This window comes from Xenopus laevis, chromosome 9_10S (genome assembly GCF_017654675.1).
Source record: "Xenopus laevis strain J_2021 chromosome 9_10S, Xenopus_laevis_v10.1, whole genome shotgun sequence".
Classification (NCBI taxonomy): Eukaryota; Metazoa; Chordata; class Amphibia; order Anura; family Pipidae; genus Xenopus; species Xenopus laevis.
Window position 1 is genome coordinate 4,922,739 of NC_054388.1, and position 22,448 is coordinate 4,945,186.

At 43.9% G+C, this 22,448-nt stretch overlaps 1 protein-coding gene across 4 annotated transcripts in view; it reads left to right on the top strand.

The window, feature by feature from the left end:
- The first annotated feature begins 904 nt into the window (after positions 1 to 904).
- The window catches only part of hdac5.S (histone deacetylase 5 S homeolog), a 29,685-nt gene continuing 8,141 nt past the window's right edge, over positions 905 to 22,448 (top strand). The window contains exons 1-9 of one of the 4 annotated variants that reach the window (XM_018238070.2): positions 905 to 2,279; positions 10,746 to 10,904; positions 20,108 to 20,373; positions 20,812 to 20,956; positions 21,048 to 21,159; positions 21,451 to 21,581; positions 21,699 to 21,830; positions 22,055 to 22,167; positions 22,302 to 22,415. In XM_018238070.2, coding sequence (XP_018093559.1) covers positions 10,883 to 10,904; positions 20,108 to 20,373; positions 20,812 to 20,956; positions 21,048 to 21,159; positions 21,451 to 21,581; positions 21,699 to 21,830; positions 22,055 to 22,167; positions 22,302 to 22,415 — 1,035 coding nt within the window. In that variant the 5' untranslated portion in view covers positions 905 to 2,279; positions 10,746 to 10,882. Of the gene's footprint in view, positions 2,280 to 10,745; positions 10,905 to 15,966; positions 16,409 to 20,107; positions 20,374 to 20,811; positions 20,957 to 21,047; positions 21,160 to 21,450; positions 21,582 to 21,698; positions 21,831 to 22,054; positions 22,168 to 22,301; positions 22,416 to 22,448 lie in introns of those variants that run through there. The other 3 variants (XM_041578149.1, XR_005964526.1, XM_041578148.1) reach the window with 3 other exon arrangements.

A 22,448-nucleotide genomic window follows, 5' to 3' on the forward strand; every position in this document is an offset into this window, starting at 1 on the left:
ATAGTAACAGTGGGATAATAGTCTCTGGGAAGGGAGTGTGACTGTGGGATAGCAGGTATAGTAGGGAGAGATGGTGTCTATAGTAACAGTGGATAATAGTCTCTGGGAAGGGAGTGTGACTGTGGGATAGCAGGTATAGTAGGGAGAGATGGTGCCTATAGTAACAGTGGGATAATAGTCTCTGGGAAGGGAGTGTGACCTACTACAATTGTGCCAGCAATTGTAGTAGGTAAGGCTGGTTGCAGAATGTCTAACACAATTATAATTTACTGCATGAGTTGATATATTATTGCGCAGCAGGACAGAAATGGCAGCAGCTAAAGTATCAATAGTAACAACTGACTACTGAGTTGGGGAGATGCTCAATAGGGGCTGATACTGTGTATAATTAACTGATCTATCCATCCACAGTTAGTGCTTAGTCTGATACATAGCTCTGAGAAATAATGACAATCACCCCTGACCCTGACTTGGAAAATGATCAGTGAATGTAAGTGCCATTTTTAAACTACAACTCCCAGCACCCCCAGGAGCCTCTTGCACAATAAAAACACAGAAGCTGCTGTGAGTAACTTATGATGGTTTCCCTGCTTATTTTAGTGGAGACCAATGCCCTGTTTTTTATATGTGCACAGGTGTTAAAGGCAAAACAAATATTTGCAAAGGGCAGGCCCCCTCAGCTTCATATATATCCACCTAAACAAACGCAGAAGCATGTTTCTATATGAATAATCTAATCACGTCCTACCCGGTGGCACAGAAATGGCTTTTTCATTTTTGGGTGCTCTTCCCCTTTAATGAGGAGTCATAAACCCCACCCCCTGGCTTTCAGGCCCGCCCTATCATTGACAGACATTTATTTTTAGGCAAGAGGAGTCACGTGATGGCCGGTGACGTCATTGAATGTTGTTGTTAGTGAAGGAGAGACTGTGCAAGAGAGAGAGAGAGAGAGCGCAAAAAGAAGAGAGAGAGTGAGTGAGACTGTCAGAGAGCACTGGCAGGAGGGTGGGACCCTGTGGAAGAGAGAGAGAGAGAGACAGAGAGAGAGAGGACAAGTGAGGTGGAAGGTACCACAGTAGAGACTGCCAGGATTAGGGGGCAGGATGGCCAGAGACAGGGACTGTGAGGGTCTGCTGGGGAGACAGTCTGGAATATGAGTGCTGGGAGGGAGGTGGCTGGTGTTGGAGCAGTGACAGACCCCAGTGCAAGAGACACAACCTCCACTCACAGTCTCCAGCCACTGAAGGAAGACAGCGATCCTCCTTATTCATTCACTGGCAGAGACATCTCTCCCTTACATTCATTCACTGAGAGACATCCCTCTGCTACGTTCATTCACTGAGAGACATCCCTCCAGCTGAGAGACCTGCCGGCACTCTTATTAATTCACTGGCAGAGACATCCCTTTGCTACGTTCATTCAGTGAGAGACATCCCTTTGCTACATTCATTCAGTGAGAGACATCCCTCCGCTACATTCATTCACTGAGAGACATCCCTCCAGCTGAGAGACCTGCCGGCACTCTTATTCATTCACTGGCAGAGACATCCCTTTGCTACAATCATTCATTGAGAGACTTCCCTCCTCTACATTCATTCAGTGAGAGACATCCCTCCGCTACATTCATTCAGTAAGAGACATCCCTCAAGCTAAGAGACCTGCCGGCACTGAGGGATGAAAGAGAGACTCTCTTGCGTCCTAACAATCCTCCTTCCACCTAGAGACAGGAGTCACATGCACAGAGAGAGAGAGAGAGACCCATGCCATCGCTGAGAGACTGCCAGTATCCAGCAGATGAAGAGCTGCAGAGCCCCAGCCCGTGAGTCAGATCCAGGACAGCTCTAGACATACTTAGAGACAATCAGAGACCCAAGACATCTCCACCTTCCCTGCTTGACACAACTGAGAGATCCCAAGCCATTGGCAGAATTGTGAGACCTCCAGCCACCAGCAGAGACATCCCCAACTTACCAGTAACAGACCTAGGAGACCTGTTGCCACTGGCATATTGCCTGACTGATCAGAGAGACTGCACCTCATGTCTCCACGAGACTGTTATCTGCAAGGGTCAGTGCCCAGTGCTATGTATAACATTGCTCTTATGAGGAAATAAGAGACACCCAGAGCAGGTCGATTCGCTGCTGCTGAAAGACGAGACTTCCAACAACTTTAAAGGTCTGTCCTATGAGAGGGGAATGGCTTTTCACTGCTGAAACAAAGACGAGACAGTCGGTGACATTGCGTGGGAAGGAGAAACCAATCCGCAGGTAACAGACAAGGTAAATGATCCGGCCCAGTGATGTCAAGCCTGGGGCCCTCCAGTGAAGCAGTTATACTAGAGGGCCGCAGGGTACACATCGCTGATTGTGGAAATGAATGAATGTTTAAAGATGTTGTTTACCTTTAAATTAACTGTTAGTATGATGTAGAGCGTGATATTCTGGGCTGTAATGGTTTGTTGTTGCTACTTACCCTTAGCAACCAGGCATGGCAATTATACGTCATTATTAGGAAGAGAGGGTTTCTCTAAATGCCTAATGAAAGCAAATGTAACCCTAAACATTTGCATTCATTGACAGTTTTAGGGTAAGGGCACACGCTCAGATTCGGGGAGATTAGTAGCACGGTGACAAATCACCTCTTCTTCGGGCGACTAATCTCCACAAAAAGCCTTCCCGCTGGCTAGAATCTAAATCGCCTGCGGGATGGCACCTCCATCACTTAGTTTTCCGAAGTCGCCCTCGTGAGGCAACAAAGTGCTCCAAATGCCATCCAGCTACAATCTAAATGGCAAGCGGGATGGCACTTGGAGTGCTTCGTATCCGAAGTCGCCCGAAGTTTCCTCGTGAGGCAACTTAGGGTGACTTCGGAAAACAAAGTGCTCCGAGTGCCATCCCGCCTGCGTCTAGCCAGCGGAAAGGCTTTTAAGGGAAATCAGTCGCCCGAAGCAGAGGCGATTTGTCGCCGGCCGACTAATTCCTAGCGTGTGCCCTTACCCTTAAAGGAACTCTCTTTGAAAATTAGACTTCGACCATTCGCCATCTAAAACCTGCTGAATTGCTAGAACCTATTTGGAGTCAATTGGTGGACTTTGAAAAATAATTTTTTTTTGGGAAAAACGTTGAATCATATGATTCCAAATTCGATTGAAATTAGACCTATTCGATGTAATACTGACCTATTCAGCCAAAAAAACCTTTGATTTAATTTCGGTTAGTCTTTTTGAATTCGAAGTTTTTCACATTTGGAATTCGACCCTTGATAAATCTGCCCCTAAATGTTCGTGTCTTTTTAGTGTTTCAGTCTGACAGCTCAGTAATTCAGACTCGAAACTGTTATAATTGTGCAACATTTAGTTGATTCTAACAGTTGCCTGTAATGAAACCCAGAGATTCTGCTCAGCACTGACAAAGATAAGAAATGTATCAACTAAATGTATCAGTTTAGAACAGTTTACAGAATCTGTATAAGGGGTGTACTGGCCCTTTAAACAGCCTTAAATGAACGAGGGCTCTGGGAGTTGTAGTTTGACCCCAGCTGTAAAGATTGGCCTTGTCCGGCTGTGAATGTTGTCAGATGCTGGAATAAGAGCAGGGGCATTTGGAGCATCCAATCGGTATTCTGTTTTAGGGGAATGGTAAAATTTTGGCCGGAATGTGTTGAGCTGCAGTTTCCTTTCCTATTATCAAGAGACGCTAAAAATGAAATTTTTTTTAGTTGTAGTATTGGTGTGTAGGTGCATCTCAGGTCATGTGCTTTCAGAAAGAGTCATCCTATTCAGAAGAGTCTCCTACTCAATGTAACTGAATGTGTATCAGTGGGACCTGGATTTTACTATTGAGTGTTGTTCTTAGATCTACCAGGCAGCTGTTATCTTGTGTTAGGGAGCTGCTATCTGGTTACCTTCCCATTGTTCTGTTGTTAGGCTGCTGGGGGGGGGGGAAAGGGAAGCAACTTGCAGTACAGCAGTAAAGGGTGACTGAAGTTTATCAGAGCACAAGTCACATGACTGGAGGCAGCTGGGAAACTGACAACATGTCTAGCCCCATGTCAAATTTCAAAATGAAATATAAAAAAATCTGTTTGCTCTTTTGAGAAACGGATTTCAGTGCAGAATTCTGCTGGAGCAGCACTATTAACTGATGCGTTTTGAAAAAACATTTTTTTCCATGACAGTATCCCTATAATCAGTGTTTTTGGCTAAATCTAACGGCCGTTCAAGGACTGAGCCAGATGCATCACAAAAGATGCACATCATGGCTGAGCACCTACTTGCCCCTTTGCCCAGCTGTGGGTATGAAATAGTTACAGCAGGGTTAAACTCCCCAACCTTCCCATCAAGGTTGGCTTTTGTGTAACTGTTTCAGAGTTCACAACCAGCAGTGCAGGGTATGGATGAAGCCGCGCCAATAACGGTTTCAACTGCAATTGCAAAGTATTTTTAAACACATTTGAAGTTGACATTTTTCTTTCATTACGTTTTAGGGGTGGGGTTCCCCTTTTTTGGGGGGGGGGGTGATAAGCAGCTTTTGTGCTAGTGCAAAAATCCTCCATTCTCTTATGAATCAATGGTTCTGTTTTGCTTTATGATTGGGACTCTAGACCACAGCAGCTGGGAATCCTATCCTAAACCTGGTGTTTACGTCAGTGCAGTATTTTGAGACCCTAACCAGTTAAAGGGGTTGTTCAGCTTTTAGATAACTTTTATTATGATGTAGAGAGAGATATTCTTAAACAATTTGCAATTTGCGTTCATTTTTTATTATTGAAGGTTTTTGGGTCATTTAGCTTTTTATTCAGCGGCTCTTCAATTTGCATTTTAAGCAATCTGGTAACTAGGGTCCAAATTACCCTAGCAACCATGCTAAAACACTGGAATATGAATAGAAGGATCACTAATAAAAAGTAGCAACAACAATACATTTGTAGCCGTACAGAGCATTTGTTTTTTAGATGGGGTCAGCGACGCCCCATTTGAAAGCTGCAAAGAGTCAAGAAAAGGGCAAATAACTAAAAAAAAAATAATTTAAACCAATTGAAAAGTTGCTTAGAATTGGCCGTTCTATAACATAATAAAAGTTAACTTAAAGGTGAACCACCCCTTTAAATAAGGGAAGTCGGCATCATTGTTCTGTGTTGCTGGGGATTCTGGGAAATATAGGCCTGTGTATGGGCCCTCCTATTTAAATTAACTATTAGTATAATGTAGAGGGGGATACTGAGACAATTTGCAATTTTTTTTTTGTTTTTTTGAGTTCTTTAGCTTTTTATTCAGCAGCTCTATAGTTGGCAGTGTCAGCAATCCGGTTTCTAGGGTCCAAATTCCCCTAGCAACCATGCATTGATTTAAATAAGAGACTGGAATATGAACAGGAGAGGCCTGAATAGAAAGAGGAGGAATAAAAAGTAGCAATAACAATACATTTGTAGCCTTACAGAGCGTTTGGAGAAGAAGAAGGAAAATAATCCAAAAACTGTGAAAAAAAAATAAATAAAAATGAAGGCCAATTGGAAAGTTGCTTAGAATTAGCCAGTCTATAACACACTAAAAGTTAAATAAAAGGTGAACCTTTCTTTTTCATTGTGTTTGAATTATTTGCCTTCTTCTTCTGACTCTTTCCAGCTTTCCAATGGGGAGTCAGTGACCCCATCTTAAAAAAAAAAAAGATCAGTAAGGCTACACATTTACAGTTATTGCTACTTTTTATTATTATTCCAGCCTCTCATTCGTATCAGTGCATGGTTGCTAGGGGAATCTGGACCCTAGCAACTGGATTGCTGAAATTACAAACTGGAGAGCTGCTGAATAAAAAGCTAAATTACTCATAAACCACAAATAATAAAAAAATGAAAACTAATTGCAAGAATATCACTACTAGTGATGGGTGAATTTATTCGCCAGACGCAAATTTGCGGCAAATTTTCGCGATTCGCGAAACCGCCTCGAAAATTCACCAGCATCAAAAACGGATGTCGGCATCAAAAACGAGACGCCGTCGCCGTTTCACGAATCTCGTGGGAAATTCGCTAATTTTTCGGCAAAGTGTCCCAAATTCGCCCATCACTAATCACTACCTGTGCAGATATCCTCAGCACTCCACAGTGACATGTATTGACCCTATAATGTACAACAGGACGAGCGCTGTATGTGAGCCCAGAATCATTTCATGGCTCCCCAAGGCTAGCACTTAGGGTACATGGCAACTGTTTCCTATATAAATAGCTGCTGCTCCCCCGAGGCCTGGAGAAGATCTGCTCTAAGAAGCAATTTCCATCCTTGCGTTAATTTGATTGGGGGTGAGGTGTAAGGATGCTGCACAGTGATTGGCTGTTTCAACTCATTATCCAATTTGACCACATTTATTGTGAAGCCCTCAACTCCTCGGCACCGTAGCCGCAAATTCATTTAGCCGGTCTGATGATGTCTGCGTTTATTATGGAATCCCCAGTCACTTTACTGAGCAACAGGCTGGAATTTGTATAAAGACACGTCTGCAGGTTCTGTAGTCACTTTGTGCACTTTTACTCACTTATTAACCACAGGGAGTATTCTTGCCTTTTTTATGCATTTTTATGTATGACATTAACTTCTACTATAGACACCATCTCTCCCTACTATACCTGCTATCCCACAGTCACACTCCCTTCCCAGAGACTATTATCCACTGTTACTATAGGCACCATCTCTCCCTACTATACCTGCTATCCCACAGTCACACTCCCTTCCCAGAGACTATTATCCACTGTTACTATAGGCACCATCTCTCCCTACTATACCTGCTATCCCACAGTCACACTCCCTTCCCAGAGACTATTATCCACTGTTACTATAGACACCATCTCTCCCTACTATACCTGCTATCCCACAGTCACACTCCCTTCCCAGAGACTATTATCCACTGTTACTATAGGCACCATCTCTCCCTACTATACCTGCTATCCCACAGTCACACTCCCTTCCCAGAGACTATTATCCACTGTTACTATAGGCACCATCTCTCCCTACTATACCTGCTATCCCACAGTCACACTCCCTTCCCAGAGACTATTATCCACTGTTACTATAGACACCATCTCTCCCTACTATACCTGCTATCCCACAGTCACACTCCCTTCCCAGAGACTATTATCCACTGTTACTATAGGCACCATCTCTCCCTACTATACCTGCTATCCCACAGTCACACTCCCTTCCCAGAGACTATTATCCACTGTTACTATAGACACCATCTCTCCCTACTATACCTGCTATCCCACAGTCACACTCCCTTCCCAGAGACTATTATCCCACTGTTACTATAGGCACCATCTCTCCCTACTATACCTGCTATCCCACAGTCACACTCCCTTCCCAGAGACTATTATCCACTGTTACTATAGGCACCATCTCTCCCTACTATACCTGCTATCCCACAGTCACACTCCCTTCCCAGAGACTATTATCCCACTGTTACTATAGACACCGTCTCTCCCTACTATACCTGCTATCCCACAGTCACACTCCCTTCCCAGAGACTATTATCCACTGTTACTATAGGCACCATCTCTCCCTACTATACCTGCTATCCCACAGTCACACTCCCTTCCCAGAGACTATTATCCACTGTTACTATAGACACATCTCTCCCTACTATACCTGCTATCCCACAGTCACACTCCCTTCCCAGAGACTATTATCCACTGTTACTATAGGCACCATCTCTCCCTACTATACCTGCTATCCCACAGTCACACTCCCTTCCCAGAGACTATTATCCACTGTTACTATAGGCACCATCTCTCCCTACTATACCTGCTATCCCACAGTCACACTCCCTTCCCAGAGACTATTATCCACTGTTACTATAGACACATCTCTCCCTACTATACCTGCTATCCCACAGTCACACTCCCTTCCCAGAGACTATTATCCACTGTTACTATAGACACCATCTCTCCCTACTATACCTGCTATCCCACAGTCACACTCCCTTCCCAGAGACTATTATCCCACTGTTACTATAGGCACCATCTCTCCCTACTATACCTGCTATCCCACAGTCACACTCCCTTCCCAGAGACTATTATCCACTGTTACTATAGACACCATCTCTCCCTACTATACCTGCTATCCCACAGTCACACTCCCTTCCCAGAGACTATTATCCACTGTTACTATAGGCACCATCTCTCCCTACTATACCTGCTATCCCACAGTCACACTCCCTTCCCAGACACTATTATCCACTGTTACTATAGACACCATCTCTCCCTACTATACCTGCTATCCCACAGTCACACTCCCTTCCCAGAGACTATTATCCACTGTTACTATAGGCACCATCTCTCCCTACTATACCTGCTATCCCACAGTCACACTCCCTTCCCAGAGACTATTATCCCACTGTTACTATAGACACCATCTCTCCCTACTATACCTGCTATCCCACAGTCACACTCCCTTCCCAGAGACTATTATCCACTGTTACTATAGGCACCATCTCTCCCTACTATACCTGCTATCCCACAGTCACACTCCCTTCCCAGAGACTATTATCCACTGTTACTATAGACACCATCTCTCCCTACTATACCTGCTATCCCACAGTCACACTCCCTTCCCAGAGACTATTATCCACTGTTACTATAGGCACCATCTCTCCCTACTATACCTGCTATCCCACAGTCACACTCCCTTCCCAGAGACTATTATCCACTGTTACTATAGGCACCATCTCTCCCTACTATACCTGCTATCCCACAGTCACACTCCCTTCCCAGAGACTATTATCCACTGTTACTATAGACACCATCTCTCCCTACTATACCTGCTATCCCACAGTCACACTCCCTTCCCAGAGACTATTATCCACTGTTACTATAGACACCATCTCTCCCTACTATACCTGCTATCCCACAGTCACACTCCCTTCCCAGAGACTATTATCCCCTTTTCTCCTGTCTATCTGTTAATATATAATACATGTATTTCACTCCCCCTATCAACTGTATCTATGTAGGTGCCTTGTATGTCATTCTCTCTCTCATTCTCTTAATTCACTCTGTCTCTCCATTCATAATTCTTCTCTCTTTCTTCCTCTATGCTTGACTCTGTCTCTCCATTCACAATTCTCCCTTCTCCTCCCCATGCTGTGCTCTATGTGGATCCATTCATTGTCTCCCTCCCACTCTCCTCTCCACTCGCTGAATGTTAATGAATGTGCTAGAGCCGAGGGTCACAGACGCAGGGAGACGTGATTTCACTGCAGTATATGGGGGTGGATGGGTACGGCTCTCATAACCCACTACTGACAGACCAAAAGGAAATCATTGCAGAGGGAATGTTGATGCAATCCATGATATTCATGTTCAGCTGATTCTTGGCTATACAATGCAGGTGTATGGGTGTCGGAAAATAAAACCATAATAGTAAAAGGTTCCTACATACCGTTCCCCTGCTTCATACATGCCAATATCTGTATATACACCCATGTATATGCCACTCTTTATCTCTTTCTATAAATATAAATCCTGCCATTTCTTAATTTTTCTTCATATAATGCTCAATTATCCTTTCTATGAATACCTCCTATTGTCATATTTAACCAATCCCTATAACTTCTCATTTTGTGCCATAGCAACTCTCTCTCTGTTATTCATCTTATATCTCCATGATACCCTCCCTGTGTTGCTTTGTGTATCTTTGTCTACAACTCCTCCTTTTGCTCCACATTACCATGGGTGCCTTGTTAACTATCCCATACCCTGTAAAGAGCTCTAACGAGCCAAACCTTTTGTAATAAAATGATAAGTCTAGTTCATTAGGTCACCTATATTGCTCCATATAACCCTTCTTATAACTCCTATTGCTCCATATATCCCACCCTCCTATTGCTCCATATACCCTTCTTATAACTCCTCCTATTACTCCATATACCCCTCCTTATAACTCCTCCTACTGCTCCATATACCTCTCCCTATAACTCCTCCTATTGCTCCATATACCCCTCCCTATAACTCCTCCTATTGCTCCATATACCCCTCCCTATAACTCCTCCTATTGCTCCATATAACCCTCCCTATAACTCCTCCTATTGCTCCATATACCCCTCCCTTTAACTCCTCCTATTGCTCCATATACCCCTCCCTATAACTCCTCCTATTGCTCCATATAACTCTACCTATAACTCCTCCTAATGCTCCATATACCTCTCCCTATAACTCCTCCTATTGCTCCATATAACCCTCCCTATAACTCCTCCTATTGCTCCATATACCTCTCCCTATAACTCCTCCTATTGCTCCATATACCCCTCCCTTTAACTCCTCCTATTGCTCCATATACCCCTCCCTATAACTTCTCCTATTGCTCCATATACCCCTCCCTATAACTACTCCTATTGCTCCATATACCCCTCCCTATAACTCCTCCTATTGCTCCATATACCCCTCCCTATAACTCCTATTGCTCCATATACCCCTCCCTATAACTCCTCCTATTGCTCCATATACCCCTCCCTATAACTCCTCCTATTGCTCCATATACCCCTCCTTATAACTCCTCCTATTGCTCCATATAACCCTCCCTATAACTCCTCCTATTGCTCCATATACCCCTCCCTATAACTCCTCCTATTGCCCCTTATATATTTCCCCCCAAAATCATTTCCCACATTGCTGTATATTTATTATTTTTTTGCTTATTTAGTAACTGTTGACTGTAGAAAAAGATTGTCCCATTCATTTTTTCATTTTGTCCCATACAGGTAACTACAGACTAAGGGATGTCCACAGAGGACAGACCCTTCTAAAATTGCTGTCATTACCCCCTCATCCTTGGGGTGGGGGGGATCCTAGGATTTGGTGACCCCTCTGCTAATCTGTTCAACCAGTGGACACCAGGATGAGCCTGCCCACCCAGACCAGTAAGTAGCTGGATGTGATATTGGGAGATGTTAATAACATGCCGAATGAAGAAACTGATATTTGTTCAGAAATAGAGATTGTAACGTCCTTTAATATATGACACCAATAAATGAAATTATATAATTTGTCATACCTGATATATAATGTCACTGTATAGGGTACGTTCCTTAGTGTACCTGGATCTTTACTGGGCAATATTCTCTCTTTAGAACTGAATACTAAGTTCTACTCATTGTTTCTTTAGTTTAACCTCCTCTATTTTGACTTATCATTTCCATATCATTCCTTATCTTTCTCCTTTTCCTCTATAATGTCTTTACCATTCATCATTTTTGTTTCCTTATCTCCTTTTCATCATCATTTCCCAGCCATAGTTGTTTTCCTAGCTCTCACTCTTGACACTTTCTCTACACTATTCATCCTTCTTTCTCTACTGTTGCTTGTTGCTTTCCATTTATGTTGAGTATATTTAACTGTCCAGTCCTCTCTTTTCACCATAATGCCAGTTTATATTATTTATGGCCATTCTCCTAGAGGGTCTTTCTTCTCTTGGATCTTCTGCCTCAGGCTGCCCATCTTCCCCCCATGGTCTGTGTTCCATTACAATTGGTGTTGACCTCCCTTTTCATTACAAGGAGTCTCCACTTTCCCAGGTTTTCTCTCCCTCGCCCATTTGCACATACTTTATATTAAGCCCCAGTTTTTCAGGAGAGCAAATGACCGTTCTCTTTAATTTTCACATTAACTGGTCAGGCTGAGCTCCTCTGCCACTGTCCAAGTCTCTACAGGTGGAGCAATTTCCAATACATTCTCCAGTGTTCCTCACATCCCATCTTTTTGTGTTTCTACTGTTTTAACTCGATCATCGTCCCTATCAGAATCCAACCCTCGTTGCCACTTTGCAGCTTCTTCTTTGATTTATCTACCCATCCATATTCTTTAGCAACACTCTTTACCTCTCCCTCCCTCACCTTCTATTACACCACCAATTATATATATATATATAGCACAAAACTCTTTCACTCTTACCCCATTGAGACCCTCTCTTTTCTCTCCCTGTACCAGATTTTAACCGTTGTTTCATTTTTACCTCTCTCCTTCTCTCTCCTTTTTCCATTTCCAAACTATATACTGACTCTCCTAACGCACCTCCTACACATTTCCTCGCTCCGTGCTGTTCCCCACTCCCATCCCACTTGACACGTTTCTGGTAGTCTGGTAAATATGTGTATAAAAATAAAAATAAATTTGAAAGCATTGTCTCACTTACTCCCAGAATCCTCTAGATCTTCCTATGGTACAAAACCTTGACAGCCTTTACATCTTTCATGGTGTTATTTTTATAACCCTTTCTTGTGTATTCTTTTCCCAAAAGCTCATTATTTCACCCATCAAATTATTGATGTTCTGCTATCTCTCTATATTAACTGCTTTACTGGCTTAGCCTACTATTTCTAACCCTTCCCCACTAGATGTCAGCACTGGACACAGACGGGTTATGTCTCGGCATATGTTTGTGTGTCTGCTGTTCTATCTTGTCCCATCCCAGCTCAATAACTGTATTTGCTGCAATTACAACAAACAATTTAATAATGATAGAGTGTTTAAATGCAGACTGAAGATTGTTTTTGCCCTTTAGCACTTACAATCCATTTATAATTATTGTTTCCTTGGTTTTTTCTTTTGTTTGCTTTGTCCCAATTTGGTTTTATCTATCACCCAGTTATGACACAGCTGATGTACAATATGTCTTTTATTGCTACTTTGTTTCCAACTATGTGTTATCTTCTCATTTTTGCTGGTTCAGCTCCTGCCAGAGCTATCTTTAGTGGGATAGTAGGGAGAGATGGTGCCTATAGTAACAGTGGGATAATAGTCTCTGGGAAGGGAGTGTGACTGTGGGATAGCAGGTATAGTAGGGAGAGATGGTGTCTATAGTAACAGTGGGATAATAGTCTCTGGGAAGGGAGTGTGACTGTGGGATAGCAGGTATAGTAGGGAGAGATGTGTCTATAGTAACAGTGGGATAATAGTCTCTGGGAAGGGAGTGTGACTGTGGGATAGCAGGTATAGTAGGGAGAGATGGTGCCTATAGTAACAGTGGATAATAGTCTCTGGGAAGGGAGTGTGACTGTGGGATAGCAGGTATAGTAGGGAGAGATGGTGCCTATAGTAACAGTGGATAATAGTCTCTGGGAAGGGAGTGTGACTGTGGGATAGCAGGTATAGTAGGGAGAGATGGTGTCTATAGTAACAGTGGGATAATAGTCTTTGGGAAGGGAGTGTGACTGTGGGATAGCAGGTATAGTAGGGAGAGATGGTGCCTATAGTAACAGTGGGATAATAGTCTCTGGGAAGGGAGTGTGACTGTGGGATAGCAGGTATAGTAGGGAGAGATGGTGTCTATAGTAACAGTGGGATAATAGTCTCTGGGAAGGGAGTGTGACTGTGGGATAGCAGGTATAGTAGGGAGAGATGGTGTCTATAGTAACAGTGGGATAATAGTCTTTGGGAAGGGAGTGTGACTGTGGGATAGCAGGTATAGTAGGGAGAGATGGTGCCTATAGTAACAGTGGGATAATAGTCTCTGGGAAGGGAGTGTGACTGTGGGATAGCAGGTATAGTAGGGAGAGATGGTGCCTATAGTAACAGTGGGATAATAGTCTTTGGGAAGGGAGTGTGACTGTGGGATAGCAGGTATAGTAGGGAGAGATGGTACCTATAGTAACAGTGGATAATAGTCTCTGGGAAGGGAGTGTGACTGTGGGATAGCAGGTATAGTAGGGAGAGATGGTGTCTATAGTAACAGTGGATAATAGTCTCTGGGAAGGGAGTGTGACTGTGGGATAGCAGGTATAGTAGGGAGAGATGGTGCCTATAGTAACAGTGGATAATAGTCTCTGGGAAGGGAGTGTGACTGTGGCATAGCAGGTATAGTAGGGAGAGATGGTGCCTATAGTAACTGTAGGATAACAATCAGTTCCCATTTTAAGATGACATTGATCATTTTCAAGGTCTCAGCTGAACCCCTTGGAGCAGCACATGGACCTAAACAGACACCGTCCCAGTCTGTCTGTGACCTGCCAAAGAACACAGTAGCAGGGTGCACTTCTTGTACTGACAGACGCTCCTAGAATGAGGTCACAGCTATAGATATACAGACAGTCTAATAATATATTTCTCGGGCTATTTATGTGTGGAATTCAGGGAGATGACATTCTGACAAACAGAATATCAAGCTCTCCCTGTGTATGTTGGTGTCTGCTTGTTTATTCCTTCATGTGCAGCCAGAAAGCCTTTCAAGCTGAAAAAAAATGTTAAAATCTTTCGACCATGGATCCGACACAGTTACGGTTGGTGGCGATGATGGGAAATAAAGCTTAATGTCAGGAAACCTTCCCAGGCATTTCCCAGCTCTCCCTTCTGTAATTTTAGTGCGTTTCAAGGGGAATAAACTATATGGGGCTGTGTATATACACAAGGGAAGGGGGTGATGGCGCACGTTATATTTATAGACTCGGTTCTTTTAACAAGACTGGGAAGCTGATCCAGTGTGTGTTGATGTACCAATTAGGTTTCTTTAAGGACAAGTGTTATTCAATGCTGTGTCTGTGTATATATATATAAATATTCATATGGGAATGAGCAGCATATGTTGGGGAACATCCATTTGTCTATGCGTTCCTTGTGCTACTGCTAATTCATACTTATCACCTACCTCCACCTGAGCTACTTTCCACTACTCATCCTTCTATTTCTCTCTTCTATATTCTCTCTTTTCCTCTGTCCCTTCACATTATGCCCGTTCTTCCTTCTCTTGATGATACCCCAAGATTGTCTTCTGTCTCTTTCCTTTTCTGTAAATATCATCCATGTGTCGCCTCTCTATTTTATTCCTCTTATGCCCCCCTTATTCTTCCCTTACTTGTATCTCCACCATTATGCTATCTCTTGTTCTCCCTTTTTCCCCTTACCCTCACCACATTCTATTTCTCTGTCTCATCTTTGTATCCACACTTCTTTGCCTCCTTCTCTTCCCCCTGTCTCTTGCAATAAGAATCTAGACCCTATGCTTCATTTTAGTCCTTTCTAGGTTCTTCCCTCTGTTCTCCTGCTACTACAGCTACTATTTCTATACCTCTGCTCCCCTGAGCCTTCCCCGTAAAGATGTCCCGTTTCCCTTCTAGTCCTTGGCTTTCTTCTTACAGATCCATTCTCCTTACCCCATCTCTGCTCAGGTTCTTCTCTAACTGCTCATTCATTCCATCCTCATCTCTATCTCTTCCCTTTCTGCCAGCTCCAGATGTTCTACCTCTTTTCTATGGCACACGGGGTGCATATCAAGCATTGTACCCGCTTCACGTAGATAACCTCCTGAAGTTGCCCCCTGCTGCTTCCTATTGAGTTAAATGCCAACTGCCAGGATCAGGGCTGGTGCAGTGATGTTTTTAAACACAATTTAACACAACTGCCTGAAATTCAACCTGTGCACCAGAGGCTTTCATCTCTTACCACCCTGTTCTTGGTCATCTTTATGGTTTGCTTCTTATAATTTGTCTCCATCTCATCTCCAGATACTACCTCTCTCTCCCCTCTGCTGTGTCCTGTGCCCAATCCCCCTTTTCCTATCTCTATCTGGTCTCGCCACTCATCATTCTTCTTCTCGTTCTATTTTCTGATTTCCTCCTCTATCATGGCACCCCTCCACCATCATGGCACCCCTCCACACACTGTTTACTTTCTCACCCCAGCTCCCCCTCCTCCTGGCTTTATGTAAGCTCTAAAGTGCAGAGCCCTCACTGTTTCATTTAAAGTGCAACATATATCTGTCAGCCAGACGTGGCATCAGGCTTCTGTATAAGCTGGCACTTAGCGAGGCAACTGCCATCTTGCACCATACCCTCTGTCTCTTTCTGTTTTCACTCTCTTGCTGTCAAGTGTGACACTCTGTTATTCTTGAGGAGTCCTTATCCCCCCAGCGCTCTCTCCCTCACTCTCTCTGCTGTCTATTTATATCCGACTCCTCCTCTCCCATTCTATTTCAGTCTCTCTGCTGCAGAACCTTCCACTTGCAGCCCAGCGTTCACCAGGCAGGAGGGGGAGGGCATGATACAGGCCTAGCTAAACCTCTCCCCGTCCCCGCTGGGCCTGGCACTGCCAACACCTTACTCCTGGATATGGCTTGTCTCATCTCCATGGGCTCATATTGAGGAATATCAGGGGGGCAGAAGAGTTGCCGGGAGACGCAGGGGACACTTTTTTTTTTGTTGTGACTGTTGTTGCCGTCTCTTTGGTGGTGTGAATCTCGCTGGTTGTTGATATCGGCTGGGAAAAGGGGGAAGCCTGGGAATGTTGCTGATTCCCAGGGCTCTGGCGCTGCCCGACATGCTGCAGACTATCTATGAGACGGAGCCTTGTGTGTCCTCTGCAGATGGGGTAAAAGGGCGAGAGCAAGCGCTGGAGATTTTGAGCCGGGTACAAGGGCACGCACTACCTGCTGCAGGTGAGAGACCCCCCTCCTCTGTACCTGTGCCCTGTGTTCCCTTGACTCAGCTCTGCACCTACATCTGTGTCTAAGGAAACCCCACTCCCTAACCACAGTATTTTCCCAATGAGACCATGCTACATACATATATATATATATATATATATATATATATATATATATATATATATATATATATATATATGTATATATCCACACATACTCCATCCTACTGGCTTGTCCTTACCTCAGAGATCCTTTGCCTACCTCTCTTCGTATTCTTCTTCATGTATAGAGTGCTCTGTTGGAGGGCTTTCCCCTTCACTTCTAAAGGCTCATTCTGATACTCCTTATCCATCCTACTAACGTCCCTGTGTAGCGGGTATCTCTCTAGCTTACTCTACCTGCACTTCGTCCCATCCCTTCTTCTGCACATAAGGAACCCCTTCCATGGTCATCCTCAGAGTACATCTGCACGCCCTAGATACCAAAGAACCGTAGTTAATCTGTAGAAAGGATTCTGTTATTCCGAGTAGTCTCTGGGGCTGTCCTGTCATCTGTCTCATTCCATGGGGAAGCCACTATGTTATCCCAGTTGCTTTACCTTAAATCCCTCCTAATTCTCCTAACACCTTTCTACTGCTCCCCAACACCGACCCTGGTGCCCTTCCTCCTACCTGTCTCCTTCTGTAGGGACCACCTGCAACTCTTTCTGTCTCATTCCAACAATTGCTTTTGTCCCAGACACCTTTCTGTCTGCCTTTTGTCATTATAAAGAACATCAAAGGGACTTTAACTCCACAATACCTGCGCCCAAAAATCTAATAATGATATAAATGATCAAACATCAAAATAAATAAAAAGCAATTTTTATTCACCACCATGCCATGTTATGAAGCTAAAACCATTTAAAAACAAACAGCGCTGCATGTGAAGAGAGGGATCCCTTACATATGGATATTTAACCCCTTGTCTGATTGAATGAATTCAATCAGATGTGGGGAAATTTGCACGCAAGTAATTGAGATGAGTACTATTTCGTTAGTATGTAGAGAATATTCAATTGGATAAATCTTCAGTGGTCCTATAAAGGGAAGATTCCAACGTCAAGACAAATAACGTGCAAGATGATTCCATGATCCGAGAAATTTCCCAAATGACTATTTGAGTACTTGTTGCCTGTAGGCCAGTATTTAATAATGAATGGAGCCAATATAAGGGGTTAATAGGTATTGTTCGTGCCGGAGTTAGACTGCATACGTCTCCCATTGACTGTTAATGTAATGAGATCAGCACACATACCTCGCACTCTCTCCTATTACCCAGGTATACATACCTATCAATTTCTCTAATACCCCGGTATACATACCTATCAATTTCTCTAATACCCAGGTAGACGTTCCTACCAGCCCCTCCTAATACCTAGACACACATACCTATCACTCTCTTCTCTATTTCCCAGACACATATGCCTCTCACTCTCTACTAATACTCAGGCGCATATACTTATTGCTCTCTCTAAAACCCAGACACACCTACCTCCTACTCTCTACTAATACCCAGGTATATCTAAATCTCATATAGATCAAGGGAACACAATATCCAATATCCAATAAAATACCAAAGGCATCGCTGTTTTTATTTGTGTTGGGAGAGGAACACAGAGTGAGTGTGAGTTTAGAGCCAGAGGTATGTGGAGCTGGGGATATATTTTCGGCATGACAGCTAGTAATCTAATTGGGGGGAGCAGTGTCCTTCCTGCAGTATATATAGTATTAGTGCTGTGTGGAGCGTCTCAGTCTATATATAAATGGCTCAGAATATATTTAGCTCATGTGATGTCTGAAGACCAGAGGAATGTTACATGGATACTATCCCCTCACTAAACTTGCCCCCCTCGCCAGTCATCAGAACTGTCACCGTGTGTTCAGCCCCCCTCTTTCTCCTTTCTTGCTGCCTCCCAGTTCTGCGGCTCTGTATGGACATGGAGAGATAGAAATAATGGCTGCTGTGTACATTTACACAATAACATATTTGTGTTTACACACACACCTTTACCTTTCGTTTCTCCCTGTCTCTCAGCAGCTTCTTTCTCTCCCTATTTTTAGCTTTAATAATAATAATCACAATTAAAGTATGAAAAGGTAATTTGCACTCACCATGTCTTCCCTCCCTCCCATCCTGTTACCCTTCCCGTTACTTTACTTCTTTCTCACATCAATTTATTCCCTGTCCCTCCCTCTGTCCCTCCTCTACCGTCTCCATACTCCTTACTTTCCTTCTTTCTCCATACTTATTACTTCCCTTCCTTCTTCTTCTTCCACTTCCACCATCCTTTACCCTTTTCTCTCCTCTGCTATCCAACTCTACTGTCCCTTCTCTATTTCTCCCAATCTACCATGTGCCTTCCCTCCAACTCTGCCTCTGTTCCCCATTCTCCCCTGTCTCTACTTTACATTTGCCACCATTCCTCTACCCTTCCACCCCACTACTAGTTCCCCATCTTTCCTTTAACTCTCCCACTTACCCCACCCCTCCCTTACCTCTTCCACTTTGCACTGCCCCATTATTTTAATTCTCCACGTCCTCATCTTTCTCTGACATTCTCCCCATCCCACCTTTGCCTCTGCCATTCTTCCCTGTCATTCTACATCTATGATGTCCCTTTTTTTATTCTTTCAACTCTCCCTGTCTCTACTTCCCTTCTTCCAGTGTTTCATATCCCTCCTCTGCCTGTTCTACTCTTACCTATACCCCCTCTACCTCTCCCACCCCCTTTTTATCTTCCTCTTTCCCTCCTCTACCTCCCTCCATGTACCTTTCCTTAACCTCTCCTACTCTTTCATCCTCTCTTTGTTTGTCTCACCAGGTCTCTCCCCCCTCTCCCTATCCTGTCTTTACCTCTCCGGTTCCTCCCTGTCCTTCCTCTGTATCTCCCACTTTCCCTCTGTTCCTCTCTCACCCTCTCTGTTCTTCCGTTCCGCTCCTTTACACTTCTGCATCTGTATTACACTGCTGCTGTCCATTCTCTTTCTCTTGCTTTCCCCTATCTCTGCCTCCTTCTACCTTCCACACACATCCCCTGTCCCTCCTCTACCTCTCTATTAGGCTGGCCATGCACAGGTTAAGTTTGTCTGTTGACTAAGTGTGGCCATACATGGGTAGATTTTGTCATGAGAACCAACTATTTTTCAGATGAGTTGATAAAACCATCTACTCATTGTTACATTGACGGACAAACATTCGTATAATGTATGATTGTTTTAACATCGTTCCAACAGTCTATCTGCCAGGTTTATAATGTTTCATTTTGTAACTATGAAATAGGTCAGGGACAGTTCACTGCGCATGGCAGGTAAGGATGGGTTAAATGTGAACGTAAACAAAGGAACAGATAGGCATTGGTTGATATATATGAGATCTTGCAAAATGACAAAGATACGACAAAAGTCTTCTCACATATTGTCAACCCTGGATGGGTGATTTGTTTTGGCCGCTCCATACTGAGTAAACAGCTTATTGACCTGTGCTTCGTAGACCGATTAGGCAGGTCTAAGAATCCTATCAGGTCAAGCATTGTTTGGGGTCCTGGATGCAGTCCTGATGAAAAAACAAGCTATAAGTAGCTCTTGTTCATTGCAACCAAAGGGTGTAGAATGGTGTAATGCATATACTATATGCCTTAACTGACAGCCTCCCTTTGTCTCTCCCAAACAGTGGAGGCCTCTCCTCTCCTTTCTGCAGCCGTACCCACTCCCAGCAGCCTATCGCCTACTTCAGGAGAGCAGAGGGTGGAGCCGAGGTCAGGCAGTGGCCCTGGGGGGATCGTGGACCCCATGAGTCGAGAACAACAGCTCCAGCAGCAGCTTCTTCTCTTAAAACAACAACAGCAACTCCAAAAGCAGCTTCTATTTGCCGAGTTCCAGAAGCAGCACGAAAGCCTGACCAGGCAGCATGAGGTCCAATTACAGAAACACCTTAAGGTGTGGAACCTTGTAAACCCACGTAGCCATTTATGAACCCCGCTCTTAAAACTATTCTTTCCCTCAACTCCAGCAGCAGGTCTGTCAAGCTGCACAACTGCTCTCTTCCCCCTAATCCCTATGAGTCCACTTTTATCATGCTGACTTCTTGACATGTAGCTTTCTTTCCTAAAATAAGCATTGACTCTCCACCCCTTAATTAGTATACACAAACCTCCTAGAGCTATTGTATCTTCACTTCTCTCTTTTCCATATTCCTCAGTGATTGCCCCTCTTTTTTGTCCAACCAGTAGACTTTTCTTCTTCTACACATATCCAGACATGTCTTCTTCTCTAAACACTTCTAAGTCCAGTGTCGAAGATGATTTCTACTTCCACTTTCCAATATATTCTTTCCCACCTTCCAGCACTCACCCTAGTCTCTGTGTATTTCTGCAGCAACAACAGGAGATTATGGCGGCCAAGAGACAGCAAGAGTTGGAACAGCAGAGAAAGCGCGAACGACAGAGGCAGGAGGAGGCTGAGAAACAGAGGCTGGAGCAGCAGCTTCTGATCCTGAGGAACAAGGAGAAGAGCAAAGAAAGTAAGTGTATGAGAAAGATAATAGCTGCAAGCCATTCTTTTTCTTTAGGAATGTGGTTTATAACACTTGACTCCCTCTATTATTTTTTAAGGTGCTATTGCCAGCACAGAGGTGAAGCTAAAGTTACAGGAATTCTTGCTCAGTAAATCCAAGGAGGTACCTGGAAATGTGAACCATTCCATCCTGCAACACCCCAAGTGCTGGTAAGTAAGAACAACAGGAGGTTTATTGCACTCCATAAACTTGCTTTATTCCTCCTTCATCTTACCTGGTAGTCACTGTTTTCTTGACCGATCTTCTCTTCTTTCTTCCATGTCCATCTTATTCTCATTTTCACTTGCACTCTCGCCTCAAGCACCTGCTATCTTTTCTCCATCTTCGGCTCTCCTCCAACCATCACCCCATTATCACTGAATGTTACTCTTTTATAAGTACCAGATGTTCTTTTACCTTCATCTGTTTTCACATGTCAGTGTCCTATTCTTTTGTCCTAGGGGCACGCACCATACCTCACTGGATCATAGTTCCCCTCCTCAGGCTGGGTCACCAGCAACTCTCTCATCTTATAAGGTGTCCCTCCTCGCAACCTGCGATGGGCGTGATGACTTTCCTCTCCGCAAAACTGGTTAGTATGTCTTACTTGGATTTTGGAGAAACTGAAGAGAGACAGTCAGTTAAGAGTGGGAGGTGAGGGCTTATATGTAGGATGTTAAATTCACCTACTTATTCTGTTCTCCTGCAGCCTCTGAACCTAATCTTAAAGTCCGTTCCCGATTAAAGCAGAAAGTTGCAGAGCGTCGCAGTAGTCCTCTTCTCCGAAGGAAGGATGGGACTGTTATCAGTGCTTTCAAGAAAAGAGCCATTGAAATCCAGGGTATGCTGAAAGTGATAAAACCTTAAATCAACTCTTTACTGCTACTATGTGCTGAATTCCTTCTACCTGCACCCACATACTTGTCTCTACTTATTCTTTATATACTGCACCCCCACCCCATACTGCTTATACAGTCACTTTAGTTCTACTGCACTCCATTGCTTTTTCTCCTGTTCCCCTGAAACCCAAGTCTCATCGCTGAGATGTTGGTGCTCCTCCCGCAGTGTCTTCAGTGTGCAATAGTGCCCCAGGATCTGGGCCGAGCTCCCCAAACAGCTCCAACAGTGCCATATGTGAGAACGGAATGACTGGCAGCGTGCCTAATATTGCCAGCGAGGTAAGGGAGGCCTTGGGTGAAAGTGGTTGGAAAGATGTAGCAAAAGTGCATGGAATTAGGCTGGGAAAAGGGATCAAATGATTGGATAGTTTACCAGTTTAACAATATCTATCCTACTTCACTGAATATTTTAGATGCTTCCTCAGCAGAGAGTTCTGACTCTTGAAGGAGTGGGTGGACCTCTTGGGCTGTATACTTCTCCATCACTGCCCAACATCTGCCTGCATGGAAGCACCAGCAGCCTCACTGTGAGTAGCTAGTCCTTTGAGTTGGGGTAATGT